At 42.7% G+C, this 12,055-nt stretch overlaps 1 protein-coding gene across 1 annotated transcript in view; it reads left to right on the top strand.

The window, feature by feature from the left end:
• Positions 1-3,811, top strand: part of TPST1 (tyrosylprotein sulfotransferase 1) — a 107,367-nt gene extending 103,556 nt beyond the window's left edge. Inside the window, exons 5-6 of the mRNA XM_010837399.1 lie at positions 799-845; positions 3,260-3,811. Coding sequence (XP_010835701.1) covers positions 799-816 — 18 coding nt within the window. The 3' untranslated portion in view covers positions 817-845; positions 3,260-3,811. The remainder of the gene's footprint in view (positions 1-798; positions 846-3,259) is intronic.
• Positions 3,812-12,055: the final 8,244 nt, after the last annotated feature.

A 12,055-nucleotide genomic window follows, 5' to 3' on the forward strand; every position in this document is an offset into this window, starting at 1 on the left:
ATCTTCAGTTAGAATTCTCATAGAACTCAAGAAAGCACTGTACTTAAGATTACAGTTTTGGGAATTCCCTGGCATTCCAGTGGTTAGGACTCAACGATTCCACTGCCAGGGACCCGGGTTCAATCCCTGGTCTGGGAACTAAGATTACACAAGCCTTGCAGTGTGGAAAAACAACAACAACAACAAAAAAAAGATTATAGTTTTACTATAAAGGAAACAAGTCAAGACCAACCAAATGAAGAAACACATAAGACAAGGTCTGGGAAAGTCTCAGACTCAGAGCTTCTGTGCCCTTCTCCGAGGTAGGCAGGTATGTCTCCCTCAGAGCACATCCATGTGTTCACCAACCAGGGTGCTCCACTGAACTTCAGCGTCCAGAGTTTTTATTGAAGTCTAATTACATAGGCATGATTGACTCACTGTCGTAGAATTGAACTCAATCCCCAAAGTCCCCTACCCAGAAGCTGGGCTGGGTCAGGGCCCCAGCCCTCAAATCACAGGTTGGTCTTCCTTGTGATCAGCCCTCATACTGAGTCATCTTATCTCTCAGCAGACACTCAGGTATAATCTAAGGGGCTCATAAATAACAAAGACATTCATGTTACCTAGAAAATTCCCAGGGTTTAGTCTCCCTACTAAGAACCAGAGACAAAAGCCAATCTTCTTTACTGTCAGCAGTAGCAGACAGAATTCATTAGGAAGTCTAATCAGAGCCTGCAAGCTACATCTGATATTTCAACAAGAGCAGTCATTTCTCATGCTGACTGACTTTAAAACATCTTTTGCTTCCTTCCACAGTCTGAGCAGGTGGAGTAGCAGAGCCAGGAACCTCTTACATACATGAGGTGAGGTTGGGGACACGGCTGGCCTGGACCTTTGGGTTTCATTCTCATAGGAGGCAGCGCGGTGGGGTGGGGAGCACAGCTCTGGAGTCCGTTCACCTGGATTAGAATCTTGGCTGTGTTTGGCATTGAGCAGACTACTTAACTTCTGTGTGTCTTAGTTTCTTCATCTGTAAAGTGAGGACAATGTAAATAAGAGATTGGTAGAATGAACCATAGTAATGTCTGCCAGAAGCCTGACATGAAGTGAGCACTCAGCTTTAGTTGTTATTTTCAGTATGAGGAGGGGTGTTAAAGGGTAAAATATTTTAGCTGAAGAAACACCCTCAACCACCTGTTTTCTGATAAGGAAACTGATCCTAGAGAGACCAGATTATCGGTCAAGGTCACATCACAGGTCGGAAGAACCCAGTGGTAATGAGCACCGTCTTCTGACGTCCAGCCAGGGATTCTTTCGCCACCCATGCTGCTTCCTCTGTGTGCGGCATGTGCCAACATTTTTGCGCTAATACTTTTGGGAGTTTCTTGGTTGGTTTTTCAAGTCTGCCCTTGCTGATGTTAATGCATTATGGTGTTGTATGTTTATAAGCCATGTTGTCTTGTAGTTAAGGGCTACAGTGTGGGGCAGGCCTTCTTGGCCTCCTTTCTATCCGAGTGATCATCAGGTACATGTCTTGGATTCCAGTGGCAAAGCTGGTTCTGAACCTAGACCTCCTGACATGGCTGTTCAGACCTCACACCACTCTCCAGATTTTAAGATTCCATTTTGGTCTGAATAATGTGGTTATGTCGTAGACCAGGGGTCCCCAGCCTCTGGGATCTAATGCCTGATGATCTGAGATGGGGCTGATGCAATAATAATAGAAATGAGGTGCACAGGAAATGTAATGTGCTTGAATCATCTCCAAACTATCCCCCATCCCTGGTCCATTGATAAATTATCTTCCATGAAACCAGTCCCTTGTTTGCTTGTTGAGGTCCCTGGTGCCAAAAAGGTTGGGGACCATTACAACCATTTGGAGCTTGAAAAGCTTTCATTAAAATCTGATTTTTGTCATAGTTTTGTTTGCTGTTCTGTTTTTACTTTATATAATAGCCATGTATTGACTGTGTGCTCCATACCAGGCATGAAATACCAAGCATCACATATATATAGTATATAAATAATATATGATAAATGATATCTTTAAGATCTATGAATTATTCATATATATATATATGCACACACATATATATGAATGATTTCATTCAAGTCTGGCAAGTAGGTGGTATTTTTTATGTTCTACTGATGAGAAAACTGAGATTGAAAATTCAGTCTGAATAAGAAACTTTTATGATGTGCTGTGTATTAATAGATTACAGATAGAAAAAAGTGAATACTGCTATACCATGTCAAAATTACCAATGATAGTGAATTTATACTATTCATAGGTTTTAGGATATATGATTGTCTTTTGCTGAGGAGCAAAATGTATAGACTTAAACTCAGTGGGCATACAGGTATAACAGCATTTATCAGGTCTTCTGTAATTTTATTTATTCAAAATATTTTCAAAAGTATAGATGAGAGACTTCTCTGGTGGTCCAGTGGCTAAGACTCCATGCTCCCAACACAGGGGGCCCAGGTTCAATCCCTGGTCAGGGAACTAGATCCCACATGCCGCCACTGAGTTCGAAAGTTCAAATGCTACAACTAAAGATCCCACATGCGACAACTAAGACGCAGTGCAGCCAAAAAAAAAAAAAAAAAGTATAGATGAATTCCTTCCTGGAAACATTCATACAGGGATGCATTATCTACCAGCTGTTTTACAGGTCAGATGACTCCAGCTTTGAGTTACCACTACAGCAGCAATACATCCTGTTTGCTTGTCGAGGCCTGTAGTGGCCCTCATGCAATGAGAGAAGAACTCAGGAGAAGCTAGGAAGACACCAAGGTATCTCAAGACAAATCATAGTCTTTCATCTTGTCTTTGGGATCCCTTTGGTGTATGAACAGCAGTCAGTGTATCTCCTAAAGTTTGCTTTAAAGAACCTCAGTATCCACCTTTTGATATTAAACAGTCAGCATTCGACCCCTGGACATTTGACATCCCTGTCAAATGCTGCCAGAGTTGCTTCAGTTGCAGACGACAGTTTCAGTCATTTGGAAGTGGGCAGGAGCAGCCCTTGCTTTGGCTTCCATCCTTTTGTTTTGCATATCAAAGCTCCTGGCAGGCAGCTAAAAGCATCCCAAACTGAGGGAGAGTGCGCCTCTCCAGTAGTCCTTCTAAAGCAGCTGTTCTCAGTGGTCCATCCCCCTGCTTGTCTCCCCTGCTGTGCTGGGCTCACAGCTGGAAAGGAAGTGGTGTCGTGCAGGGAAGAACAAAGTGAGATTAGAGTACACACCTCTAATGCATTCTGTTTGTCTGCCCTAGGGAAGACTGCTGCCTTTTTGGCCACAGAGAAGTTTCTAGGACTGGCTGTCCCCTGCTGAGATGAGTGGAGTGTATGTAGCATGCCTACATCTCCTGCTTATTTGCCGGTCTCCTTCCCCCGAGAGGGTGGGATGTCAGCACACGTTAGGACCCTCCTGAGTGACCTACTTCCCATGTACAGCGCTCTCGATCCTAATTACATGCACAGCCCTGCAGAGAAGGAACCCAGCTGGGATGTGTGCTTTCTGTTAAAACTGCTCTGGCCCTCATCTTTTCTTACCAGAGTCCAAACTTTGTTTTCAAGGGGAAGGTTTAAAAATGGGATCCTGTAAGCAAAATTGGGCAGTTTCATCTTGGACTAGGTTGTCTGTACATGTTCTAATGTTTTGTAGAACACTCGTACCTGTTGAAATGTTTGATGTGGATAATGTTAAATGTCTTAATTATTTAAATAATTCATTGTATTGTTTCTGAGAAGTTGAATTACCACATACATTTACAACTTGATGACTTTTGTATTTTATTTTTCAAAATAAAAGCTTTAAATGTGAAGCACTTTGCTAGTTTACATGTTTTCATTGCCGTGATTTTAGAGAAGCAATAAGACGTATCAGATGATGATCTAATAAACCAAAGTTTCTTCAGTTGCTGTATTTCAGATATTCTGAGTGGAGTTTTTGCTGTAATTTATTTCAGAGAGACCCACTACCATCCTTTTGTCTCAGAATCCTGTTCTTTTGCTTCCTTCTCAATTGTCTGGTCTCCATAAAGTCTAATTTCAGAGAGACTTCCCCTGATGCCCTTTCTGCCAACCTCATTCACAATATCATCTTATCACACTTTGCAGTTTTTAATGTTTCTTGACTTCTTAAATTGTCTCTTACATTAGATGGTAAGATCCTAGAAGGCAGAGATGTGTCTTTTTGTGTCCATTTTTGTACCCCTGACACCTAGCAAAATATCTGGCACATTGTAAGAACCTAATAAAATATTTGGTAAATGATTAATCTTCCCAGAAGCCTCTAACATATCAGTTTCAGATGAAGAAACAGAGGCTGGCCTAGTCAAGTCATTTACACGAGGCCCCTCAGCTAGTGCCACGGACATGGTTTCAATCCTGACCCTACAATCCTTCTTTCCGCTCCACTCCCCTAGCCCTGTCCCCTTCAACTGAAAATGAATCCTGCTGCCAGAGCAGTCCTTTGTTCAGCACTATGTCTTAAGTCACTCTTTTGTTCAAAAACCTTTGATTCTCTAATGCCTCACACATGACATCTGAATTGTTCTGCCTCCACAGTGTGGCCTTGGCACCCCTTGTGAACAGTACACTTCCTCCCTGGGCCCTTACACTATTTTCTGCTGCTTCCAGATGCCCAGAAACCCAGTCCCTCTCCTGTCTCCCTGGGAAATCCCAGCTCTGTTATGGGCTCAGCTGTCTTAAGTCCCATTGCTGGTTACTGCTCTAGTTACTACTCCAGCCTCCAGAAAGCAATAAAATCAGCTTTAGCATAATGTAATTCGTGTTTTTGTTTTTTCCTTATTTCCTGTATTAGTCTTATGTTACCAGCATTGTAGGGAGGAGGTTACACACCCTTCCAGAGCCTATTAGAATGGGAGGCAAGGACATTTGTAAACTATAGCCCAGCCTGACTCCAATACTCAGCCCTAGGTGAACATACGGAGAAGGCGATGGCACCCCACTCCAGTACTCTTGCCTGGAAAATCCCATGGACGGAGGAGCCTGGTAGGCTGCAGTCCATGGGGTCGCGAAGAGTCGGACACGACTGAGCGACTTCACTTTCACTTTTCACTTTCATGCATTGGAGAAAGAAATGGCAACCCACTCCAGTGTTCTTGCCTGGAGAATCCCAGGGACGGGGGAGCCTGGTGGGCTGCCGTCTATGGGGTCACACAGAGTTGGACACGACTGAAGCAACTTAGCCGCAGCAGCAGCATTTTCACAGACAACTGGGTCAGGAGGCAGTACTAGCTTTCCAGATCAGCTAGTAAGTGATGAAATCAGGATGCAAGTACAGGCAACCTGGCTCTAGAGCCTACAACCTTACCCACCACTCTGCCTCTCAATAATCATCTTTTTACTAGAATAGAAACTTATCATTAGCACTGAGTGACAACTATTTAAATACCCCCCTTGTACTTAGTCATTTGCTGGCTATAATTATTGTGCCAAGAAGTGCTGCCTTGTAAATTTATGATCTTGGTGAAAATCAAGAAGAATGTACATAAAACAATGGGCTCTAGCTAACAAAACCTATACTATTACCTACCACAACCTGGCTGGTAGGTGATGGATAAGTAATAGTCTAGGCAGGACTCCAGTGTTGCCGCCAAATTTGTCTTCCTAGGGACCTCCAGATCCTGGGGCTGTCTGGGCTTTTCTCTGGCAAGACCTATATTTTGGGCATTGAGCTCCCTTCCCTGCTTGTTTATCACTATCTTCTGTGGGGAATTTAGGTCTTTGCATAAAGCTGAGCTCTCCTTTTCTGAATTGGGCAAAAAAGATAATTTGTATTCATTTTGGATTTAAGTCTTAATAAAGCACACTATTTGAGGGTTTTTTGTTTGTTTGTTTTTGCAGGGAGGGATTCTGGTTATATATAAAAATAAATGACTGATTCTCCCTTTGGAATTTGCTGATTATTACTGGACATCCAAAATTATATTTTTCACAATCAGATCAGATCAGATCAGTCGCTCAGTCATGTCCGACTCTTTGCGACCCCATGAATCGCAGCACGCCAGGCCTCCCTGTCCATCACCAACTCCCGGAGTTCACCCAGACTCAACGTCCATCGAGTCAGTGATGCCATCCAGCCATCTCATCCTCTGTCGTCCCCTTCTCCTCTTGCCCCCAATCCCTCCCAGCATCAGAGTCTTTTCCAATGAGTCAACTCTTCGCGTGAGGTGGCCAAAGTACTGGAGTTTCAGCTTTAGCATCATTCCTTCCAAAGAAAACCACTATTTTGTTATGTCTGGTAGAAATGGCTTATGGCCTTTCTCTGAGATGGAAGCTCTAAATGCCCTCTGTTGGTCAAACGTGGAATAACTGCTGAATGTACAGAAAAGTAAATACGGAAATATAGATGTGTGTAAAAGTTTCCCCACAAAGATGTCCACTGCAATGAAGTTTAGAGAAACAAAAAACTGGAAAAGAAAACTAATGAAAGGCAGGTTTAGTTAAATGATTTATGGTACATCCACATAACAATATTCAGCTAATATGATACTGTAGAAAATGTTCATAACAAGGAAAAATGTTCACATTACATTAAGTGAAAATTTGAAATCACAAAGCTGTTTGGTTGCTCCCACTTCTGTTATTTAAAGGATGGATAGAAAACTAAATGGAGTCACTAAATTGAAAGACAACAGAAAGGACATGTGCCAAGACATTAACAGTCTTATCTCTTTGTGGTGGGGTTGTGGGTATTTTTATTGTCTTTCTGCTTAACCCTGTTTTCTAAATGCTACAATCATCATGAATTACTTTCAGTAAAGAAGTGAAAAACAATAAGAGCTTTATAAAAGAAAGAAATCAAGAGATTGAATGCCCTAATCTTAGAAAATCTGGGGTCTAGAGTAGTACTGTGACTTACCCAAGACGAGCCATCTAGTTAGATTTAACAGGAACTTTCCATTCACTTATTTTCTGATGTCTATTTATTTAGCCATTCCTTTTGATGAAAAATCAGTAAAATTAATAATCAAGTCTTGGCTATTGGTTGTTCGTCACAAATGAGTAGCTGAGACTTGAATTAGAAATGAAGCTTTGGTATTTCTGTACATAACAAGCAGCTCCCTTGTTGCAGTCTATTGAAACTCAGCCCTTGACACAAGTGTTTATAAAAAAGAAGAAAAATTTCTAAAAAGACATGAAGCTGGGTATTAACTATTAAGGCATTTAGATGGAGCAAAAGATCACAATGCACTTAGATCTATTTCTCTTGTGTAGGGATTCAGTTCAGTTCAGTCTCTCATTTGTGTCCAACTCTAAGACCCCATGGACTGCAACACGCCAGGCTTCCCTGTCCATCACCAACTCCCAGAGTTTACTCAAACTCATGTCCATTCTGTCAGTGATGCAATCCAACCATCTCATCCTCTGTCATCCCCTTTTCCTCCTGCCTTCAATCCTTCCCAGCATCAGGGTCTTTTCAGATTGAGTCAGTTCTTCACACCAGGTCGCCAAAGTACTGGAGTTCAGCGTCAGCATCAGTCCTTCCAATGAATGTTCAGGACTGATTTTCTTTAGGATGGACTGGTTGGATCTCCTTGCAGTCCAAGGGACTCTCAAGAGCCTTCTCCAACCCCACAGTTCAAAAGCATCAATTCTTCGGTACTCAGCTTTCTTTATAGTCCAACTCTCACATCCATACATAACTACTGGAAAAGCCATAGCTTTGACTAGATGGACCTTTGTTGGCAAAGTAATATCTCTGCTTTTTAATATGCTTTTTAATATGTTGGTCCTAACTTTTCTTCCAAGGAGCAAGCATCTTTTAATTTTGTGGCTGCACTCACCATCTGCAGTGATTTTGGAGCCCCCCAAAATAAAGTTTGTCACTGTTTCTGTTTCCCCATCTATTTGCCATGAAGTGATAAGTCCAGATGCCATGATCTTAGTTTTCTGAATGTTGAATTTTTCACTCTCCTCTTTCACTTTCAAGAGGCTCTTTAGTTCTTCCCTTTCTGCCACAAGAGTGGTGTCATCTGCATATCTGAGGTTATTGATATTTCTCCCAGCAGTCTTGATTCTAGCTTGTGCTTCATCCAACACAGTGTTTCTCATGATGTACTCTGCATATAAGATAAATAAGCAGGGTGACAATATACAGCCTTGATGTACTCCTTTCCCATTTGGAACCAGTCTGTTGTTTCATCTCTAGTTCTAACTGTTGCTTCCTGACCTGCATATTTCTCAGGAGGCAGGTGAGGTGGTCTGGTATTCCTATCTCTTGAAGAATTTTCCACAGTTTATTGTGATCCACACAGCAGAAGGCTTTGGCACAGTCAGTATAGCAGAAGTAGATGTTTTTCTGGAACTCTCTTGCTTTTTCCATGATCCAACACATGTTGGCAATTTGATCTCTTGTTCCTCTGCCTTTTCTAAATCCAGCTTGAACATCTGGAAGTTCACGGTTCATGTACTGTTGAAGCCTGGCTTGGAGAATTTTGAACATTACCAGAGTGTGAGATGAGTGCAATTGTGCGATAGTTTGAGCGTTCTTTGGCATTGCCTTTCTTTGGGATTGGAATGAAAACTGACCTTTTCCAGTCCTGTGGGCACTGCTGAATTTTCCAAATTTGCTGGCATATTGAGTGCAACACTTTCACAGCATCATCTTTTAGGATTTGAAATAGGTCAACTGGAGTTCCATCACCTCCACTAGCTTTGTTTGTAGTGATGCTTCCTAAGGCCCATTTGACTGCACTCCAGGATGTCTGGCTCTAGGTGAGTGATCACACCATTGTGATTATCTGGGTCGTGAAGATCTTTTTTGTATACTTTGTGTTTTGTTGCCACCTCTTCTGAGTATCTTCTGCTTCTGTTAGGTCCATACCGTTTCTGTCCTTTATTGAGCCCATCTTTGCATGAAATGTTTCCTTGGTTTCTCTAATTTTCTTGAAGAGATCTCTAGTCTTTCCCATTCTATTGTTTTCCTTTCTTTCTTTGCACTGATCACTGAGGAAGGCTTTCTTATCTCTCCTTGCTATTCTTTGGAACTCTGCATTCAAATGGGTATATCTTTCCTTTTCTCCTTTGCGTTTCGCTTCTCTTCACAGCTATTTGTAAGGCCTCCTCAGACAACCATTTTGCCTTTTTGCATTTCTTTTTCTTGGGGATGGTCTTGATTCCTGTCTCCTGTACAATGTTATGAGCCTCCATTCATAGTTCTTCGGGCAATCTATCAAATCTAATCCCTTGAATCTGTTTGTCACTTCCACTGTATAATCGTAAGGAATTTGATTCAGTGCCGGAGTCCAACTCCAGCAGCCAGGGATTCAACCTGAAGAGGTGAACGGTGTCGGTGAATGAGACAGCCTCTCATTTTTCTTGGACTGCCTATTTATTTCAAGTTTAAGATTCTCTTTTATACTTTTACAAAAACATTAGGTCAGAGGTTTGACATTTTCAGTTCCCCCTCTCCCAGATTTATTATCTCCATAAATCATTGTTGCTCTTCAGAGTTCCTGCTTCAGTGATTATCTCAGAATCAGCCTTATCATCTATTATCTACCTCTTCTAATGTGTCCTATAGTTAACTTGTGATTACATTGTAACTCATGCTACATTCCTCAGTTTACTACTTATCTTCCTAAATCCTGTTTGCCCCTAACATCCTGAGCTCACTGTCTCTTAAAAAGGCTTCTAGCTATAGTGTCTCTAAAAATTCCTAACTTCTATAAGCTATAGTAAAATATTCTAGCTTTACAACATTCCTTAAATCTTTAACTTCTAACTGTTTTAATTATTTCTAAGCCCTAAATTCAGTAAACTCCTTTGCCATAAACATTCTCACAAATAGGCTTCAGATATCAATCCCTCTCATGGCCTCAAGCTACAATGTGCTCATCCTGGAACACTCTTTTGTAAAAGTCCTTGAACAAATGTCAATGATTAACTTTATGAATTATTTTCTGAGCACAGCTGCAGAAGGCTTTGTGCCTTCTCATGCTCCTCTCAAGAACAATAAGCACCTTAATATTCGTTTTCAGTCAACTCAGCCTAGGAGAGGAAAAGACAAGTCAGAATTACAAGGCCTAACTCCTTCATCCCGGGATCCGTGCCTGAGGAATGAGGAGAGGGGGCTGGGGGCCGTGCCTCCATTTTGTCAGTAATGCCTAAGGCAGCTCCCGACAATTCAGGTCATACCTGAAAGGTCTAGTGGTTTTCCCTACTTTCTTCAATTTAAGTCTGAATTTGGCAATAAGGAGTTCATGATCTGAGCCGTGGTCTGCTCCCAGTCTTGTTTTTGCTGACTGTATAGAGCTTCTACATCTTTGGCTGCAAATAATATAATCAATCTGATTTCGGTGTTGGCCATCTGGTGATGTCCATGTGTAGAGTCTTCTCTTTTGTTGTTGGAAGACAGTGTTTGCTATGACCGGTGCGTTCTCTTGGCAAAACTCTATTAGCCTTTGCCCTGCTTCACTGTGTACTCCAAGGCCAAATTTGCCTGTTACTCCAGGTGTTTCTTGACTTCTTACTTTTGCATTCCAGTCCCCTATAATGAAAAGGCCATCTTTTGGGGGTGTTAGTTCTAGAAGGTCTTGTAGGTCTTCATAGAACCCTTCAACTTCAGCTTCTTCAGCATTACTGGTCGGGGCGTAGACTTGGATTACTGTGATATTGAATGGTTTGCCATTCAAATTCAAATGCCATTCTCATCTCAAATGAGCAGAGATCATTCTGTCGTTTTTGAGACTGCATCCAAGTATTGCAATTTGGACTCTTTTGTTGACTGTGATGGCTACTCCATTTCTTCTGAGGGATTCTTGCCCACAGTAGTAGAGATAATGGTCATCTGAATTAAATTCACCCATTCCAGTCCATTTTAGTTCGCTGATTCCTAGAATGTCGACGTTCACTCTTGCCATCTCCTGTTTGACCACTTCTAATTTGCCTTGATTCATGGACTTAACATTCCAGGTTCCTATGCAATATTGCTCTTTACAGCATCGGACTTGGCTTCTATCACCAGTCGCATCCACAACTGGGTGTTGTTTTTGCTTTGGCTCTGTCTCTTCATTCTTTCTGAAGTTATTTCTCCACTGATCTCCAGTAGCATATTACCCACTCCAGTATTCTTGCCTGGAAAATCCCATGGACAGAGGAGCCTGGCAGGTTACAGTCCATGGGGTCACAAAGAGTTGGACACAACTGAGTGACTTGACTTCACTTCACTGACCTAGGGAGTTCATCTTTCAGTGTAGTATCTTTTTGCCTTTTCATACTATTCATGGGGTTCTCAAGGCAAGAGTACTGAAGTGGTTTGCCATTCCCTTCTCCAGTGGACCACATTTTGTCCTGGATGGCTGCAGGCTGTGCCCCGTGAGCCACCAGGCGTCCTGACTGTGAGCTAGAGAAATAACCACATATGCTTCTGTGAACCTACTAGATCCCCTGTGAAACAGACGTGGTCACAACTCCATTTGTCACTGAGACTCCGTAATGTTTGTGGCATGCAGGATCTTTAGTGGGATTTAGTTTCCTGACCAGGGATTGAACCTAGGCCCCCCTGCATTGGGAAAGTTCTAGATTGCTTTCTCCTAAGATGGTAGGCACTGGAGTGGTGGCTGCATGGTGCTGGAGCAGCTGTGAGGAGATACCCCACATCCAAGGGCAGAAAAGCCCCAGCGAGATGGTAGAAGGGGTGAATTGCCATTTAGAATCAAACCCCATTCCCGCCAGAGACACTCAGAGGGCTCAAACAAAGCTTCTGTGCACCAGGACCCAGAAACCCCACAGGGACTGAGACAGAACTGTGTTTGAGTGTCTCCTGTGGAGGTGCAGGTCAGCAGTGGACTGCCGCAGGGGCAGGGGCTCTGGGTGCTGCAGGCTTGGGCATGGCATAAGCCCTCTTGGAGGAGGTCGCCATTAACCCCACCACAGAGCCGCCAGAACTTACACAGAACTGGGGAAACAGACTCTTGGAGGGCACAAACAGAACCTTGTGCACACCAGGACCCAGGAGAAAGGAGCAGTGACCCCACAAGAGACTGGTCTAGGAGTCTCTGCTGGAGGCGTGGATCGGTGGTGGCCTGCTGCAGGCT

The sequence above is a fragment of the Bison bison genome, unplaced genomic scaffold (genome assembly GCF_000754665.1).
Source record: "Bison bison bison isolate TAMUID 2011002044 unplaced genomic scaffold, Bison_UMD1.0 scf7180017864072, whole genome shotgun sequence".
Classification (NCBI taxonomy): Eukaryota; Metazoa; Chordata; class Mammalia; order Artiodactyla; family Bovidae; genus Bison; species Bison bison.